This window comes from Manis javanica, chromosome 11, assembly GCF_040802235.1.
Source record: "Manis javanica isolate MJ-LG chromosome 11, MJ_LKY, whole genome shotgun sequence".
Classification (NCBI taxonomy): Eukaryota; Metazoa; Chordata; class Mammalia; order Pholidota; family Manidae; genus Manis; species Manis javanica.
This window is the reverse complement of record NC_133166.1, coordinates 85,697,153-85,717,508: the sequence shown is the minus strand read 5'-3', so window position 1 is coordinate 85,717,508 and position 20,356 is coordinate 85,697,153. Positions and strand designations below refer to the sequence as shown.

The 20,356-nt window shown below is 44.6% G+C and overlaps 1 protein-coding gene across 5 annotated transcripts in view; it reads left to right on the top strand.

The window, feature by feature from the left end:
- The window catches only part of ASTN1 (astrotactin 1), a 287,020-nt gene that overhangs the window by 91,717 nt on the left and 174,947 nt on the right, over positions 1-20,356 (top strand). For all 5 annotated transcript variants that reach the window (XM_073216801.1, XM_073216800.1, XM_073216799.1 and 2 more), the window contains exon 2: positions 3,773-3,960. In XM_073216801.1, coding sequence (XP_073072902.1) covers positions 3,773-3,960 — 188 coding nt within the window. The remainder of the gene's footprint in view (positions 1-3,772; positions 3,961-20,356) is intronic.

Below are 20,356 nucleotides of genomic sequence, written 5' to 3'. Positions count from 1 at the left end.
CGCGCTGCAAAATCTTGGTGGTGTACCGGGAGTAAATGGCACCCTTGTTTCCAGGCAGTTACGCAACTTGGGAGATGGGAAGTTTGTGGCAGGGAAGAAGGGGCATGCTGGACCTTAAGGCAGCCTTACCGTACAGGAGGTCTCGGGCCACAGGGTGGCGATGCCTGTGGTGCTCACCCGACCTGTGGCATCTTCGGTTGACTGTGTCAGCTCCTGTGTGCTTGCTTTAATCAAACACTAAGTGAAGGCTCAGTCTGAGCCTCATCTGGAGCCCAGAAGGCCTCGGACCAGAGCAACTATTTCATCGCCTCCGTATTTGCTCCTTTTGGGTGTCAGGGCAGGCTTGCATTGATCAAGCAGTTTCTGAGAATTTCCTCTTCCTGAGATATTCTGCTGACGTCCAGACCAACGTGATTACATTGATGTTCCAAGCTCTGCTCTCAGCCTCATCATGATAAAATTTGCATTTACTCTACCCTGTGCAGTTTTTCACTGGTTGACCCAGGCCAGATATAGCATAAGTAAGTAAGTACCTGGTTTAGGATTCTAGCTCTCCCATGTCAGATTCTGCCAGGAGAGGAAACAAAGCTGATGAAGAAGCTATCCTATGATTTCTTGAATCTAAAAAATGACAGTCACCTTCACTGGCAGGCCTGGTGCCCTCCTTCCTTCACCCTCTGTGCTGAGCCTGGTCTGGGCAGAATCAGGATACCACACTGTCCAGAGGGACGGGCATGAATAACCCACAGTGAGGTTCGGGGGTCTGGCCTGGAAGCTGAGGCCAGAGATTCTGTGTTCTCAGTCCACCTCCTGTGGGAGCATTTTGTCAAGGGCCCAGCTGCTCCTGTCCTTCCCTTGGTACCATCATTCCTAGAACCCTGGAACAGCACAGCTTCCTCAAAACAGGTCTTAGACTGCCGACGGGTATAGGTTTCTTTGGCAGCTGATGAAAGTGGTCTGGAATTAGAGTGATGATGGTGGTGAATATCCTGAAAATGGAACCATACACTTCGAAAGGGTGGATTTTAGGGCATGTGAATTACATCTCAATTTTATAAGAAGTCATGGAATCCTAAGACCTTGTGTAAAAAATTAAAATAGTGCAGCACCAAAACTCCTAAAAGACCATATGAACTTTCTACTCTGGTGTTTCCTCTCTGCATGTTCAAAGGTCATGTCCTCTGATGTGTGTGTTGTGGGTGAGGGGATCTGATAGAAGTCCGTCCATCTTATTCCCTGTTCTGTGTCAGGCTGGGGTGACCTTGTCCAGGTATTTGTTTCCACAGTTAAAGCAGAGGCAATAAGTCTGACCTACTTGATGAAGCTCTCCTAGAAAATAAGAATCTGGTTTAAGAGCTTTAGGCGTATGAGGTGCTAGATTCCTTCTGAGAGCTACCGGAAGGGCTGAAGTGGCACCCAGTGCTTGTGGAATAAATCCCAGGCTGGGTCAGAGCCGGTGTGGGTAGGAGACTGGAAGCGTGTTGCTCTGGGTGATTTAATTATGCCATTAGGTGCCCTATTAGGAGCCGTTACTGCTTGTGATTTTTATGTCTTGGTGAGAAGAATGTGTTTGGTTATTACTGCGACGGCAGGTGAGGGCCCTGTGGGAGGAGGGGGAGTTTCCCCGGAGCAATCTTCCTGATGCTTTATGGGAAGCCTTGATGAGTGGTTAGAAAGGGTGAGCCTGGGCAGGGGGTGTGATTGGAGCGCTTGCAGTAAAGCGTCCAGGGCTGCTGCTGGGCTCAGTGGGCATCCTGGGAGGCACACCCAAGGGCTTCTCTTGACCTGGGAATCTGGAAGAGGAAAGGTGAACCCTGGAAGCCCATGTCCACTGACTCACTTAAGTAGTGAGTAGGAGCTGTGCTTGCAGAAAACCAAGATACGGATACAGGGGATCTTCCGTTCCCCCCTCCGCCCTCTGTAGCTTCCTGGATACTGTGCCCATCACATCCCAGAGCATGGACTCCCAGAGTTTCCCATCCCAGTGGGATGTCTGGGTCTCTGGGCTATTAGGGAGAGGGGTTAGGGATGGAGGGGAGCTCTGATCACCCTGTCTTTGCTGCCCTCTCATCCTTCATCACACTCCCAAGTTTCCTCTTCTGCTGGGTCTGTAGGATGGTAGGACAGGATAGAAAATCATATCGGTGTCTTGTTGGGACAGGCTGATGACCTGTGGCTCTACAAACCCTTCTCACTGACCTACCCCGAGAGGACCAGTTGATATTCTTCCTCCTCCCTGATTCTCCTCTTCCCACCTCTCTACCCACTAAATGGAAGTCCATTCACCATTCAAGGTCCAACATCAGTATCATCTTCTGAGGAGGCTGCTTTCTGCCCCTCTTCTACTGTCTACCCAGGCAAGATTAGGCTTTCATTCTTCTGTGTCCCCCTAAAACTTAGTTATGCATATGGTATAACACTTGCCACTCATAGGTTGCTTTGGGAGAACTTGTTGACGGCCTCTTTAAGAGTACTATCCTAGTGCTTGGTGAATAATACTTGCCCAATATTTGTCTGTTAAATAAATTAATGAATAAATATATAAATAAATGAAGAAAGAATATCATTTATACCCTCCCACAAATACTAAAAAGATATTTATAAACTCCATAAATATTTTAAATTGCTTTCTTCTTTATGGTGTAGTACTTGATGAGACTACTATTCTGAATGTGTCTTATTAAATCTTTTTTATGTCTATAGAATTGTTATTATTAGTATTTTTTTGGTTAAAGGTGATAAATTTTGAGAGAAGAAGCCATGCCTTAAAAAAAAAAAGAAATATTATAAAGCAATGCTTTGCCAAAGTGTATTCAGCAGAATATTCATTTCCTAGGATGATAATAGTTGTTAAGGTAAAAATGATGTCGAGACCAAATGAAGTTTAAGAAAGGCCGGCTTGATCAGGTCTCTCTTGTGGGATGTCTCAAAGCTTTGAGATGGGGTTGTTTAGAAATATTCGCAAGAGGGACATATAGCTTAGCACCTACAGTGTGAAGTGCATAGAGGTTTCTGGTATTTTGTTTTTAGTTGTTGATGACAGTCCAGGGCCTTGATCTAGAGACCTGAGAGCAGGTGAGTGCTTGTGCCTGTGATAAGGGCCCACTGCTTCACCATCCTCTCCACTCACACCACCTCTGCTCTGCAAAAGTGAAGACAACAATTAAAGGGAATTAAAACATTATCAGCCATAGCAAGTATCAAACATCTCTAGTGGACTAGGCAGCAATAACTGTGATTTTAGAAATAATCTGCCAGCCCGAGATGCTCTGCAGTAAACTCCCAGGACTGTTCCATAAGTGCCAGTTCTCTGCACAGTAATTACCAACGCTCTCCTTGGTAGATTCACTCATGTCTAGGAGTAATTGCTAGGGGACTGAGATTTTCAAATTTACACGAGGCAAACAACCTTGTATTTACCTCGAGGGGTTATCAGGGTATTCAAACTGTGCTGGGTAAAAGATACTATTGATCATAGAAATATGGGGAAGAACTTGAATTTTCACCTTAGTGTTTTTCTCAATGGGTGAGATCCTGGCTCACTAGATTATAGTGCAAAGAATTGTGGGGGACAATTCTCTTTCTCTTGGTATCTTTTCCTTTCCTTGAGATTTGGAGCAGTCATAAGCCTGATGTAACCCAAGTTGGAATCCGTTGTTGTCTTTAGGTGACACTGGCTGATTGGTACCCATGTCTAGGAAGAAGGTGAATAAGAGAGTTTGGACTGGTGCAGTTGGAATTCTGACCTGTGCCCTTGGTGTCTGTCCTCTAGAGATCTCAGGGAACACAGAGGACATCCCTCTGGTGCGCTGGAGACAGCAGTGGCTGGAGAATGGCACGCTGCTTTTTCACATCCATCACCAAGATGGTGCCCCAAGTCTCCCTGGACAAGAACCAACCGAAGAACCCCAGCATGAGTCAGCAGAAGAGGAGCTGAGGATCCTGCACATCTCAGTCATGGTAAGAGCAGCTAAGGCCATGGCTTAATGTCACCTTGACATTAAGAGTCTTGGTGCAAAGGTATAGCTCTCTCAGAACCAACTCCATAGTGATGAGTGGTCATGCTAATAAGTAAATGCCCCATTTATGGGAAATGTCTCCCCTGTGCTCTAAGTAAAACTTGCAATTATTTCTATAGCACCATTGCCCAACTCTTCTCTCTAGGAACATGCCTAGACATGGAGTAGCTTTTAGAAACCAGAGACAATGTCAGATGGGTACCATGGATTGTCTTAGAAAGGAATTATTCAGAATAGATCAGAATATCTTATGGTAGCTGCTCCGTAAGTGTTTGCCAAATGACTGAATTGCCAAGCTGCTTGCTGCTACCAAGCTCCCTATTCCAGCCAGGAGAAAGTCAGCATCCTGGCCTCCTCTCCTTTTATGATAAAGGACATGCCAAGAGATATTTGCCCCTTCCACTAGCCCAGCTCATAAATTTCACTGTCAGCATCTCTTCTCCTATTCAGAAATTTGAGGCCTCAGGAGAATTGGAAGATTCCTCCTAAACCTCTAGGAACTTGTGTTTGGGAATTTCATGAGGAAGTACATGCTGCAATGGCAGGCAGGGGTTTTGTTCAGTGGTATCTTGTTCACTTATGTATCCTGAGCACTTAGAGCAATATTTGTGGAATAAATGAGTGAATTTCCCAGTGGAGATAGAAAATACCTGTCTCACTTGGTGGTATTTTATGTCTTGGTAAAACCAATGTATCATCTGCTCCTGTGGAGGGCATGGGCTATTTCACTGTTTGGAAACTCAATGGAGAACCAATTTAGATGTTGGTCTACACTTTAATTCATCTATTACTCTGGTACCACCACTGAATGCTGCTTCATTTTGTGTGTCAAGCTGGGAAAACACTGAGCACATTTTAGATATATAAAAATTTCCATTATCCAAATATTTGGCCTTGGAAATCTCCCCATAAAATATCTCATAAAATCTCAGAATGTAAGCCCTTCCATTGCTTCCTTAACCTGCATCCCCACGAATAACTGGCTTGCTAGATTCCCTGCTTACACACAAGCTACTTTATTTAAACTGTATAGTCAAGAAAAGAGCCATTGGAGAGCAGATAGTAAACCTCAAGGTCCAGCGATACCAGAAGGCAGACAGGTAAATGAAACTGCTCTGTCTCGCATTTACATAGTAATTGAGGTTTATAGCGTGGGAGTTATACTTACACATCTTTAATCAAAGACCAACGTCTCCTCTCTTAGGGAAGGTTGTCTTCTTCAATATAACTTGTAGTTTCCAGGGAGTGGTGATATTAGGCAGATCAGCCGAGTCAGCCCGGGTGTTGACTGTTGTGCAAGATGTAGAGACCACATTGTCTTCACATTTATAATATGATGTGACTCAAAAGAAGGGCACCATGGTGGACATCCCACCAGCTACCCACAGCCTCCCGTCAATGTGGGAAGCAGTCATTATCGTGGACAGTTTTTGTTTTGTTTTGTTTCTTCTTGTCCAAGATCATTTCAAAGAACTAGTCTTTGGCACACCAAAGACATGTTCAGGGTGAAGAAAACTGTACAGAGAATCCCAAGAACTAAGTTGGGTGTGACTGTGTCTGAAAGACCCTGACTTCAAGGGGCTCAGACAGGAAATGCATCCAAGGGTGTGTCTAATGGGAGCTGGGGGAGAGGGTGAGGATCTGTGGAGAGCCAGTCTAAAGCTTGCCCTGATGACTATGTCTTATCTTCAGTGCAGCACGGAGCTCACCTTCTATCCTCAGAATGAGGTGCTCCCATAAGTTCTCCAGAGAAGCACGTGTGCGTGTGTGGTGGCAGGGTGGGGGGCTGTACACACGTTTTGGGGGTGGATGTCATTGAACATAGAAGTGTGCTGACCAAGGATGCCAAAGGATTGGAGGAAATAGATTGTGCCCTTAAAATATAAGAACCCCTATGAAAAGCTGTGCATTACTAGTGCTTTTTTTTTTGAGGCCCCCTTGGGCAGGAATTAATGGACAGTGGACGATGAAATGGACAGAGGAAAAAGTTAGTCTTGAAGCTGCCCCTGAGATCTTCCCTTCATATGCTCCTGGTCACCCAAGGCAGATCAACAAGGTTGCTCTGTTTTACAAATTAAACGGAAGAGATTATTCTTCCACTTTATGTTACTTTATTCTATGTTACTTCAACTAAGCTGGAGGGGCAAAGGCTGAAAGGGCATGTGTGAAGGGTGAAGGTGCGCAAGTCTTATATTTGTTTCTGGATTGAACTCTTGGATGTGGATAGGGTCACATCTCCATGAAAAATTCAGGAGAGCTTTTGACTTCTGCAAGGGAACAGGACTCCAGAGTGAAGATGTGGCCCCTTCCTCCCGTCCTCAACCAAGACGTCAAGTCAGTGGCGTCTCCTGCAGCCCTGCCTGCCTTCTCCGCATACTCCATTCCCATTCCGTGCCACACTGCCTCTCCTGTCCTTAACATTCCAGGCTAGAAACAGATTCAAAGGCTGAAGTTGTGTAACTGCCTTCAGCTTAAAAATCAAGCCTGAGGGTATCTCATTTGAAGGTGCCGTTCCTGGAATCTCTGATGGCTTCTTCTTAAGAAACTCAGGGATTGGTAGACTTCATATTATCCTCTTTATACCACATTCTGTGGAGGTAAAGTCGGCAGCCATTTGCGGTATCTGGAATACCAGCGTTATAAATGTCAGAAGACGGCAAATTCCTTCAACTAGCAACAGTGTGTTGGGCAGTGAAATGCACTTAAATGAAATCTTATTACCCAACGCCTGTTAGTTATGAAATAACAATAGCGGGGCTGTTAGTCATTAGCTGTAATGATCAATATTGATGCAGTTTTCAGTTTGGATCTAAATAGCATGATTCAAAAAAGAGAAAAGTTAAGGTGATTATGAAAACATGAATACAACCAGCCTTTTTCTCTCTTGTTAAGAAAATGTATATTTAAAAGCTTAACTGATAAGCCTAAATATTTCCAATATGTGCTGAGGGAATTAATGGTTCTTTGAAAACCTTCAAGTTGACATTTCTCTCATTTTGTGTTTACATTTTTCTCATCCATATTGCTTCAACGCAGGGAGCACTGTTTATTTTTATATTTTGCATTTACTATCTTTTGCTTTAAACCCAAAATATAAGTAATGAGAGAATGAAATGCAAAGGAAAACCTTTTTTTGTATCCCTGTGACACTCTATGAATGAGAATTGGTAAGTCCTCTCTTACACTGTGCCCAAGATAAATATACCATCAGCAAAATCATGGGCCTGCAGAAAACCAATACCAGCTGGCAACCTGGCAATTTGAAACTTTGAAAACCCTTTTGCTTTTCTTATTTTTCAATCACATCCTAAAATTTGTGAATTATTTTTTCCCAAAGAGGTACTACGTCCCTTCCTGAAATCTTATATTATTGCTTTGAGGGTCAAACAATGTATATTAACCTCCTGCGCAATCCAAACTTGGCTGAAGAGATTTCGAATTTTGGAAGATAATTGACTTTTAAAACTACAAAAGTCCACAAGGTTATACTTCTGCAAACTCTTGAGTAAGTGAAAGGAAATTCATCAAATGAAAATTGATGCAGGTTTAAACCAGAATCAAGGAATTCTTCAGTTATAAGCAAATTGTTTACTCCATAGAGGATCAGGTTTTACTATGAATTTAGATTAGATAGTCAGCCTGTGTGGATTTAAATTTCCATATTGTACTTTTGCTAATTTACCATATGATCTGCATTTTTCTTCTTAAAAGTGTGCCAAAGAATTTAATGGTGCATAATAGAATTTTAATGTATCATCTATATTTCACTTTTGTAATTAAAGATGACAATGTTAATAGACTTCCTATATGTATATAGGTTGGTTAAGTACATTTTTCACAGCACGTAGCCTTTCAAAAATGCTTTGCTTTGATGTGTGTGTATGTGTGTGTAATTTTTTTTTTTTGAAATAGAGATAACTGCCACTGGTACATGATACCTTTTGTAGTTCACCCTTCTTAGGCACACTTCACAATTGTGGGAAAAAATAATCTTGAGTATTTGTCTTCCCCCATCAGTATCTTGTGACTAGAACCCATCCACGAAGGCGAGGGCTGCTCAGGGCAACTAGCCCAGTGGCCAGTGTCTGCAGGTCCTGTGGCTTTCGATTGCTGGCTCCTCAGGTGTCCTCAGGATCCTTGCTTCTGGGGGCCCAGGTGAGCCCAGGACACAGAGTTTTCTTTTGGGCAAAAAAATGTAGAGAACAAGGTTCAGGGATGAAACTGACCACAGGTGCTCTTGTAGAATCCCAGAGTCCAGGCAGGAGAATGGGCATGCCGGGGCAGTTTCTTCTGGGAGGGTAACACTACGGGGTCAGCTAGTACCAAGCCCACAGATCACACCTAGGGCTGCGTTTCCAGGACTGCAGGCAGCTTTGTGCCTGAGGACCGACCCTTCCTTTATCATCCTTGACTTACTGGTTCGTCCCTCTTCAAGTTCAGTGCAGAGCTGCCTAAGTATTGTGTTATCGTGACCAGAGCTGTCTTCATTTCATTCCTAAAGCTCCGCTACTTCTAGGGCAGGCAAGAGCAGTTCCAAGCCTGGTCATTGCTCTGCACTACCAAGTCCATCATCATTCAGTGTCTGTGGACACCAGCAAGTGCGCGAGATACTTTTTCTGGCAACATGTTTTGCCTTCAGCAAATTAGTTACAAAAATTCATTAGCTAATTCATTAGTCAAGGCCACTTTTGCATCTTTATTATCAATTGATATTTGTTTAGTTCAACTGAGGATGCCCTAGTTTATCAGGGCAATCCCTCTGCTCTTTAAGAACAAATGGAGGGGTTCAGACGTGTCTTAGGTAAACACTAAGAACAGAATTACAGTCATAAATGGGGAGGGACAAAAGACAAGTCCTGATTCAGTTCAGGGAACCTTTCTAGTAGTTCAAGCCATCCATCATGGGGCTGGACTGACTCTCTGGCCATCCGGCCTGCTTACCAAAGCCATCATTGTGGACTGGGCCTCCCATTAGGAAAATGGTGGGCAGTGCCTAACACAATCAGCAAGACCCCTAAAAAAAACCCAAAAGGTCTTTGCTCTTGGGATGTCTGACGGATTGATGTGCAAAAGCCTGGAGATCCCAGTGTCCACTTGGGGGCCATCCCAAGTGCCAAAGGGGGGTTGGCTTGCAAACCTCTCCACACCCCCACCCACACCCCTGGCACTACAGTGTGGCTATGCATTTCTTGCCAAGATGCACTGGGCACAGACAGATACATATGAGTCTGTTAGCCATTGCAGTTGCTCAGCTAATCTGTTATGCTTCCTGCCTTCCCATATTCCTGTAGAGTGGAAGCTAGAGTGTAGTGGGAAGAAACACTGGAGTTAGAGTCAAAAGGTGGCTTCAAATCCTAGCTTGCACTTGAGGTCATCTGCTGACTTTTCTGGCAGCTTCATTATCATCTCATCTGTGAAATGGGTACATCCACTTTTAAGGCTTTTTAGTTTTACAGAGCAATCCACTCAGGCCTTCCCTGTAATGGAGTTAAGGGAGAAAGGAATCTTCTGATTAAAAAAAAAAACAACTTCACAAAGCAGAATTCCACAGAGGAACTGGATGGTTGTGCTGGGTGCACGTCATCCCGCGAGCCCAGCCTCAGGAGTGTGTGCCTGGGCTCGTGTGCACCTGTGCCCATTGTCCCTGTTGACCATGGGCTCCTTTGTCCAGTCAACTCTGTAAATCTTCTCCCTTTTGATGTTTTTATATATTTGTACTATCCATTTTCTCATCAAGTCACCTCACTTACGACCCCTTCTGACTTCTCTCGGCTTCACGGTGTTTCCAACTTTGTTCCTGTAGCTTCCAGATTTCCTGCTTGTCCCCTCATTCTAAATCCTTAGGGAGACAAGCAGATGGACCTCACTAGGTACCACAGTACCTGTTTGTCCAGAGCCTTCCTGTCAAGTTACTGCATAGGTGGACGTAACCCAACCTTTTCCTGTTGGCTATGGGGAGTAGGTCTAGTGGGTGCAGAAAATGACCGCACTTGTTCCAGGCCCATCTCAGAGGCAGAGAAACCATGATTCCACAGTTTACTTGTTCAATAGAGTGGGCATGCGGCAATCTGAGGTGTAGAGATGCCACCATAATTATATCATCATCATCATCATCATCTGTTTTGGATACTGTGTACCAGATACTACTCTTAGTACTTCTAATGCATATTAGCTTATTTTGTGTTCTCATCACAACACCATGAGGTAGGGCTTGTTATTATCCCATTTTACTGATGAAGGGACTGAGGGCCTCACAAACTAAGTAACTTGCCTAAAGTTAAACAACTGTGAGGGTGCAGAGCCAGGATTTGAATTGAGACAGCTGGCAGAGTCTAGACCCTATACTCCAAGGAACACCCAGCTCACAGCCTGACCCACGGCGAGTGCCAGTATGTATTTATTAACATGTTCTTTTATCTGCTTTTGTGTTCTGTTGACTTTTGACAGCTGAGACACATTCACCATTGTCACTTCACAGGTAGTAACTCTATAGCACTAGGACCCACACCAAGGTGGAATACACATCTTTCTTCCTGTGGCTACACCAGGCAGGTAGCCCCAGAAACTCAGCTTCTGTTCAGCTTGGCTACACCCACCTGCCGACCTTGGCTGCAGCCACACTACCTCACAGCTGGCACTGGGTTTATTGGCAGGCAATGGATGAGGGCAGCTGGGGGCTTACAACTCTAAAATTGTGAAAGTCATGTAACAATAAGCTTAGGTTTCTCATATACATACTCTTGCACTTCCACAGTAAAATTTTGGAAGCTAAGAAAGCATTTTTAAAGCATTATTGACCTATCATTGATTTAAAAGAATCATTGACTCATTCAGTCATTTAGGTATTGATTCCCTTAACAGTATCTGTCAGGCTTCAGATATTTTTCTTTTTAGCCACTAAGGAGATAGAAAATTAATAAGACAAGCTTCTGCTTTCAAGGAACATTTAATCGTATTAATACTTAACATTTGAGGATAGCCTTTGGCAGAACAGAGAGCCAGGTGGAATGTCTTTCTTTCCCATTCCTTACATCCTATTTTCAATTCTGTTCTTCTCTTTCCTGAAGCTTATAGAGGCCTTAGGTGACCCCCTTTGTCCAGACAGCAAGGAAAAAGAGACCACATTTTCACAAGGATAGTAATGGTTCTTAACAAATTGATGTGATGTTCTGTTCATCAGTTTAGTTCACTTGATATAGAAGCCAACAAATTACTTTTAAGTGCTCAGTTCCCCAAATCCTTGCAGATTCTTTTGAAGGCAGAATCATAATCTCTGTAGGGTTTAAATCAATATGAAGAACTGGTCCTACTCATAGTAATGAAGCTACCACTATGTCTCTGGCAATGTATGGGATCGTTTTTATGCATGATATAATCAATTCCCATAACAACCTTGAGAAATGAATGGTAATTCCCCCATTTTTCAGATGTGAACACTGAGACTTGGAGAAAGTAAATCACTCTGCAACGTCACATAGGTGGAGCCAGCATCCACGGCAGGTGTATGCGACTTCAGGCGTCACTCTGCTATAAGATTGCTGCTTGGTGGCATTAGGCTCGGCTGGTTTCTCCAGTTTCCCAGGCTGTGGAGTAATTTTGCTTCTTTTAGTTAGCACGGCAGAAACCCTTCCTTGGTGAAAATTAGGAAGGCTCCTATAGAATTGGGCAAGAGGCTGGGACCTCTGGGCCAGCTCAAAAAGTGTAGATCTGGGTTGGCAATCAGATCAAGCACTGCAAAGAAGGCTGGGGTCAGCTCTGAGCAAAGGTCACCGAGAAGCCAACAAGTCAAAGGACACTAAGTGATGGCACTGGCCTTCGGTGAGGTAGTTTAGAGCAAGGCCTTTGCTATCAGAGACACCAACATGAATCCTAGTTCTCCCATCTACTAAATGTTCTAGTGTCCTTGGACAAACAGCTTAATTTCTTGAAACTCACTTTCCTTATTTGTTAAATGGAATAATAATGGCTTCTACTTCTTAGGGCTGTCTTGATGGTTAAATGAGATTATTCTTATTAAGCGCTTCCTACAATGCCTGGCCCCTGGGAAGTGCTCAGTAACTATTAACTAGGTAAACTCTTGGGGTGCCATGCAAGCTGCCTGTAATCATTCTGTACGCAGTGTATTACCCCGGGGCCCCCTAACTCAGGGAGCCAGTAAAGCAGGTGGGATCATAGCAACCTTTCAGGAGCCCTAGAGGAATTGTGCTCAGGGAAAAAGACCGAGGCAATTAAGGATGTTAGGGCGACAGAATCAGACTGATTACAAAGCTGGGATGTGGTCATGTACGTCCAGGGCATTGTTAAGCCACTTTTGTTTCATTGTTTACAGTGTTTCCTAGGAGCTATCCTGCAGTTTAGGATGATAATCCCAGATCCAAACTTCCTCGGCAGAACTTCGCTAATGTATTTATTTTTTCATCCAACCAAATGACGTCATTATGGGAATTCCTCTTCTGCCCAGGCATCCACCATGCAAAATCGTTTTTGGTTCTTTTTCCTTTACCCTGCAGCCTCTATTTGTTGAAAAAAAGTTGCTATTGAAGTATAGTTGATATAATATTATACTAGTTTCAGGTGTACAGTGAGTGTAGTTACCATCTGTCACCATACAAAGTTGTTAACAATATTATTGACTATATTCCCTATGCTGTACTTTTCATCCCTATGACTTATTTATTTTATAACTGAAAGTTTATACCTCTTGATCTCCTTCACCTATTTCATTCATCCCCCCACTCCCCTCCTTTCTGGCAACCACCTGTTTATTCTCTGTATTTATGAATCTGTTTCTGGGTTATTTATTTATTTATTTTTTGAATTTCACATATGAATGAAATCATATTGCATTTGTCTTTCTCTGCTCAACTATTTCTCTGCTCAACTGTACACTTAGCATTATATCCTCTAGGTTCATCCATGTTGTCACAAATGGCAAGAGTTCTTCCTTTTTGTGGCTGAGTAATATTCACTGTATATATATAAACCACATCTTTATCCATTCACCTATTGATAAACATTAACTCAAAAAGATATATGCACCCCTGTGTTTATTGCACATTATTAAGAGCCAATAAATGAAACTAACCTAAGTGTCCATCTATAGGTGAATGATATACAAAGATTGTTATAACTCACATTCACAATAGTAAAAAGAAGTCATGGAATGGTAGGTGATGTTCATGGCCAGCATTGGTGGAAAAACTCAGATATTCTTATTCCGAATGTTATTATCTTTCCACTAGATCATGCTGTCTTCTCCTCACCTTCTACTCATCTCTAAAATTTTAAGATTCTCTCACAGACCTGAAATTTGCCTTTAAATATGACTTCAAACCCACCCCCATGGGCCATGGTTGGAGGCAGACTACATTTGGATATAGTAGATGTAGCCAGCCATATGCCCACAGAGAGAAAACCCTAGCACAGATAATGGAAGAAAATTAGGCTGGGGTCTGTAAAGCGACAAATGGGGAATGTTTTCAGCTTTGCAGGTCATATGAGTTGTATTGCAGCTAGCAAGTTCTTGACATTATAGTGTCAAAGCTGTCACATAATATATAAATAAATTAATGTGGTTGTGTTCTGATAAAACTTTATTTACAAAAACAAGCAGTGGGCTGTATTTCCCCCAGAAGCCATAGTTTGCTGATCCCAATCTAGACTTTCTCCTTATTTTACCTATAGAGCCTTGACAACAACTTGGCAGAAGCAACGGGGTCCCATTTGCAGAATGAAAGATAAGAGTTTGCTAGCTTTAGTCAAACTCACAAAGATTAATTATAATTGTCACTTAAGGCAGGCATTGACAAAGATTTTTCTTGCTACAAAGTCAAGGCATATGGTATTCACAAATTCAGGTGAAATACAAGCACATTAGCCTCTCCTGAGATGTATTGATGAGTTTTGTGAATACAAAAATTGATGAAAACATGTGTGGAGACTTGAGAAGTATAAACAGGATACTGATTAGCAAATATGTTATTTTTTCTTCCCTGTGAGCCTGATGGCTCTGGCTTGGTTTCAATTTTGACATACACTGTAGACTTTTATGAAGTGTCTTTGTATGTTTAATCAGCCCCTTATAGCAAAATACCTAATGGAAGTATACACACATGTGATTCGAATTATGCTTCCAGACATCATGATAAACTTGTATTGTGTGGGGACTGATATGTAAGGACTCTAAGGGTTAGTGGTGGCTGTCTGCCTTGCTTATGAGGCTGAGGGAGGACAAAGCATTTTAAGACTTCACCTCATAAAATACCCTCTTGAGTATTTGCCAAAGTTCATTGAAAGTTTCACCTATACAAGAGGCTGGTGTCAGTAGCCCTCCTCTGGGTTGTGTAGTGGTCTCCATAGTCTACCCAAGGAGGTCAGGAGCTTCCTGTTGCTGCCTTGCTATACACGATTCTCCTGATACCCCTTTGACTGCTGCTGACATCCATGAATAGCCCTAGAGATGAGTCAAGTGGCCTTATAACCTAGGATGAATCGGATGCCCAGCTTACTGAGACACTGAGCTGAGGGTGACAGCAGTGGCTGCTCATGGAGCAGAAGCTGGGACCTTCTGGGCATGGCTCCCAGTCCCAAAGTTTGCTTAAGGTGGGTGCTGCTGTTCCAAGACCATAAAGAGGACCACTGTGTGAGATCCCCAAGGGAGATCAGACACCAGGTGTTTAGTAAAAGGTTTGACCTTTGGTTTCCTGCCTGCATAGATCTTGTATGAGGAAGAAGATGGAAGGCTTTGGGACTTAGACACATAACATTTTGGATGTGCAAGAGTGAGCATGTCAGAATTTGTCATTTATGGGCCTTAGCTACATTTTTATGAAGCAAGGGAAGCTGCCACATAGAACAAACTCCTAAGGGCTCTGCTTCCCAGCAGTGATTTAAAACATCCCTCTCTTATTCTCTTTTAATCCCCTCAGTGTCATGGAGTGTATACACCCAAGTCACCATGCCTGGGCTCTCAGCTGGCTGTGCCAGTCCCCAGCCCTGCTCACTGTCAGGGCACTGCTGACCAGAGCAAGTGACCTTGGCACTGGGGGCCTCCAGCCCCTACTAGGACTGCCTTCCTTCAGCCCCACCAGCAGGTCCCAGCCAGGGTCTGCTCAGAACTTCCTAGCAGAGTGATGTAGGCTGAGAACCCAGCTGCGCACACCCAGACTGTGTTTTCTCTCCCTCGCCTCCCTAGTGATGAGACAAGCTGCCCAGGGCTGGGAGGGGACCATGCCTTAGACATCAGTGGGCCTTCACTGTAGTCCTTCTCCTCAGGAACCTCTGTGAACTCCCGGCCAAGCTCCATTCCCGCCTGAGCCTGTTTTCCCATCTGCAAATGAGGGCTCTCAAAATTCTAGGCACTCAGACTGTGCTGTATTTGTATACCATCTATATTAGTGTTTTCCAAATATTTTATTTAAATTGACTGATTTTCTCAGTGTGAACTAATTTTAGCCTTACCTTAGATGAAAATGCCAGCAAAATTTTGGATTTGATATTACAGTTAACTATTTCCATATAGGTTAGGAAAAATAATAGGTCACCAATAAATAATAAAATTAACAGGTCCCACACTTTTACCAGCCACTGGTGCATCATCGATCCATAGCGCAGGTTGGGCTGTGGGTTCTCTGCCTCGGAACCCTTGGCCAGATGGCCTCACAAGTCGCCTCCAGCTCTCACATTCTAGGACTGTGTAAGCAAAGGACAGGTGGGACACTAGCCGTCCCTGGTTAGGACAGACTTCCGAATAATCTAGAAAGGAACTTTATTCCCTATAGCAAGTTCTCTGTGGAAACTTGGTTCTTCTTTTTTCCATGTATGAAGATGATGATGGTTTATGGGGGGAATGGTGGGCTTGGGTGTCCAGGCTGGGTTGAATGGAAGCGGGTATGTCCTGGGAGGGAGCTGAGAGAACTGCCCATACTGACCCACTGGAAGGGGTTTGGTGGCTGTTGCCCCTTTCCCTTGGTCCCCTGGGGCTTCTCTGCAGTCCCCCAGGAATTGCTGAACTGCTAACCCAGGGTGCCTTGTGCCAGCCACTGCTCTCAAAGTCTCCATGGAGTCTCCCTAGACATGCCCCCACCTTTGCTGGCAGGAGGTGCTCCCGGAACCTTCTGGGGTTGGCCTCAGGATGGAGTGGGCGCCGGTCCATGTGAGGCAGCAGGTCCAGGGAACGGCATACAGCCTCCAGCATAGGGGTTTGCTGAGGTGATGTAGCCCACAGAGCACTGTGGGATCCTGTCTGGAGCACTTGGAGCCCTCAGAGAGGACATTTATCCTCCTATCTGGATGACTTCATGAAGCCAGAAGCTGCGGGACTCCGAGCACGCACACCTGAGCCAGTGGTTTTATATTTCTTCCTCACCTGCTTGCTTCAGTTGCCCCATGTGCCCTGCTCTTAGGGGAAAAGCCCACTTTAAGTGGAAAATTCCTGACAGGATAGTGGGTTGTACCTTTCCAAAGCCAGTTCAGGGACCTACAGGGCACCTCGCAGTCTCCTCTTCCAGGTGGGACCTGCCCGTTCTCAGCACCCCCTCTGAACGAGGGCAGGACAGGTTGGTGCCTTATTTCCATCAGGAGCCAGGGCAGCTGCATTGCCTCTGGGGCCCTGGAGATGCAGCTCCCTCCCTGTCCCCTGCCTGCCTCTGCTCCGTGCCCTTTGTGAGTTCCTTTGCCTGTTCGATCAAGCTTGGATCTGATGTTCATTTTCACCTGATTTCATCTAATGAAAAAGTTAGAGTGTGAAGTGGGCCATGTGACTCTTCCTGCGTGATACTGTGAGCACATCCAAACGGCTGTTTCTGCCCCCAGAAATTTTCCCTAGCACCTGTGTTAAGTGCTGCTTTACGCAGCTAACATCAGTCCAGGTCACTCGGGTTGCAGAGGAGGAAGAGTTGAAAGGAGAAAGTTATTTTACTTGAGAATCATCTGCACAAGCAGCGCCTTTTGTTATTTGGGGGCAGGAGGGTCTCAGTCTCCCCGTTCATTGTTCTTGCCCAGGATCCCCCTTTCTGCACCCTCTGATTTCCTGTCCCTGTAGCTGCCATGGCCGTGGGATTGCCCTCCTGGGTCTTCCTTTCCCCTCCATGTATATGAGTTGCAGTTCTGCATACCTTTCAGGTCTTATCTCAAACGTGGCCACCTGGCCCCCTTTCCGATCCTTCAACTAGAGATCATGCCGCCTCCTCGGCTTTTTTTTGGCTGGGCCAACAGGAAGACTTCTCTGAGCCTCTCTCATGGACGGTGTCCGTTTCCATCCAAGGCATTAGTATTTTGACAAGTCTTTCCTTCCCTGGTAGTAGACTCCAGGCTCCTAAGTGGCAGGATCTGGTCCGAGTGTGATTCATCTTCATATTTCTTACAGTTACCAGCAGAATACTTCACACCAGGAACATCCCCAGTTGGTGTTTGTGGAATGAATATAATGTGTTTGTGTCATGTTTGCTTCACTCGGTCCTTACACCTGTCTATCTCCAGCTTGGCCTCTGTTCCCCAGGCTTCTGACTTACAGATCTGTCTGGATGTAGCACATGCTTTTCAAACAACATGGTCAAGTGAATCTCATCATCTGTTCTCCCAACCACCCTCTCCGCCTCTTTGTCTTCCGCCTCCCTGGGTGTGAGGACCACCAACATCCAGGCTAGTTCCCTTTTCTTCCCTGTCCCCCTCACTCAATCCAGCACCAACCTCTGTCCTTTTTGTTTTTCGAATGTCACTGGAATCCCTCTCTGCTTCCCCTGTGCACTACCACTGCTGGTACAAGGCCCCATCACCTCTCACCAGACCGCTGCAGGGATTTTCCACCTGTGCCTTCTGGCTCATTCCTCTCAAAACTTCCCTCTCACTGCCACCAGGCTGTTCCTAGTAAAATGCAGATGGACAATGCCATCTTCCTGGGGAGAAGCCTTGAGTATTTCCCTGTAAGGCTAAAGGGTAAATTCTAAGACGCTAAACCTTTCATGACCTGACCCTCATCTCCTGCTGCTCCTTGGTTTTTACTTTGCAAACCACACTGACCAGTTCAAAATCATCTTTCTTGGAACACTGTTGCTGTTTAATACTTCTACTTATTTTGCTAATGCTGTACTTTTGGTTTAAAACAGCTTTCCTTTCCTGAGCAGAATAGCTACTAATTACTGTCTTTGAACTGTGCTGATGGCTGCCTGGGAATGGTCCCTGACCCCCTTCCCTCTAGGTGGGTGGAGTAACACTGTGCAATCTCTGGTGCATATTCCTGCCATTGTCCTCATCTTCCCACAAGGCTGTCTCCCCTGAGTGTGAACTCCTTGCTAGGAGGGATTGTGCATCTCTGTAGCCTATCAGAGGGCCTGGCCTTATACCAGGAGGCCAAAAGGAGTTTTGGGAATGAACAGACAGTCCCGTGAGGAAGGCTGTGCAAGTCTGAGCAGATAGGAAGCTGAGGCTCAAAGAGGTCAAAAGACTACGTGGCTGGTAAGTGGTGCTCTTCGGACTGGGAGCCAGGTGATCGTCAGGGTACCTCCTCTCGTATTGCCAGATGTTTGCAGAATGTTCTATTCTGGCCTCCTCCCTGACTGCTGTGGCTCTGTTCTCTCTACTAAACCTTCACCTCTCTTTCACCTTCACATAATAATGGAACAGGAGCCTTAGTAAAGACTGTTAGACACATTAGAGCTGGCCAGGTCACAAGGCCACCCCTTTCTCTCTCTCTCTTTTTCTCTCTTTTATCCATCTATCTATCTATTAAAATTGCTTTAGACTTGACACCAAGAAAAATCATGGTGGGAGATTTTCAGATGGAACATCTCAGTTTTGGGTGTCTCAGAGCATGGCCTAAGGACCAGGGTGGTAGCACCTGCTCTCTGACAGTGAAGAGAGCAACTCCCAGGACCTGAGACTGGGCAGTCCCTGACCCAGCCTTCTAGACAAAGCAAATGGCTCCTCATTTTTCCTGTGTTCAGTGGCTGCATTCACATCTCTGCAGTTTGCAGCCACAGTGCCATGTCCCCATCAATGGTAAAGTGTGGCAAGTGAATTTGATCCTAATGAGAGGTAAAGTGCTGAAATTTGTGACTGGCTTCCTTTTTTCCATTAGAGTGGACTCTGTGCTATAAATGACCTATAATAAGGTCCTTCTCACCCAACTTGCATTCTTGTATGGTTTCTTGACTGAGAGAGAAAAAAAGGGTCCAGCTGGTGCTGGGCATCAAGCCCTCAGTGTGCCTGTGGGAGCTACCCAGTTTGTAGCCCATGTTCGTCGTGGTATGGCGGCAGGGGAAACAAAAACTGTTGGTCCTGACAACTGTTTGTCCCTCTTGCTCAGTCAAATTTAGTTTCCCTACCCAGAAAAGAATCAACAAAAACTTGTCCATCCTACATGCAGCCACTTTGCAGCAACAGTAGTATAAATGGTAAATATATATGTACATAAATACATGTAATGCATATATTAATCAAACAAAAATTAAAGCTTTCGTTTCTAAGAGATGGGACTTTTTCTACACCATTGTCTTTGTAGAGCCCATAGTACAGCTCTTCCTATAATTAGGTGCTAAGTAGTTGTTTTTATAACTGGTCTTCTGTGTTGATGCAAATATCAAATCATGTTGTACACCCGAAACCAACACACTGGTGTATGTCCATTATACTTGAATAAAAAGAATGTGATGAAAAATTCTTTGACCTCTTTGGTGATGAGACTATTGGTGCAGAGCTCTGTGGCATACAGCAAGAACAGGAAGATCCAAGTGCAGGTCAGCTAGTCGTACTAAGAAAAAATTCCCTGTCAATTTAAATGCACAATGACACAAAAAGGTACAAGCTAGAACAAACTTGCATAAGCCATCATGCTAACATCTGCTGGATAAATGGGTCTGCAGTGCAGACTTCCCATTTGAACATCCTCATGGGTGAGGAAGCTGATACCCTGCCATGGATGACTTCTCCCTGGGAGTCTCAGCTGCTGGGGAGCACCTCAGAGCTGGCCAAGGAGCCAGAGGGCAGGAGCAAAGTCAGGCTTCCAGATGGAAGTCTTAAGTCTGAGCTGACAAACAGTATAAAAGCCATGCTATTTGCGTTTTATCAACCTCACCAAGCCAGCTGTAATTAATCAAGCACTGCACTGTTTATGGAGGGTCAGCTCTGGGTTGAGCCCTCTGCTAAGGCTGGGGCTGCAGCAAGTTTTTAAACTGTGGTTTATGCCTGCAAGACTACTCAGAGCTATGATAGGAGAAATAGCAGAATTAGAGATTAAAGATTAATTAAAGAGTGTCCTCCTATGCTTTAGGAGTTGGGAGAGAATGACATGTCTGAGAATTGGAGTAATCAAAGTAGGTTTCAGGAAGGAGAGGACTTAG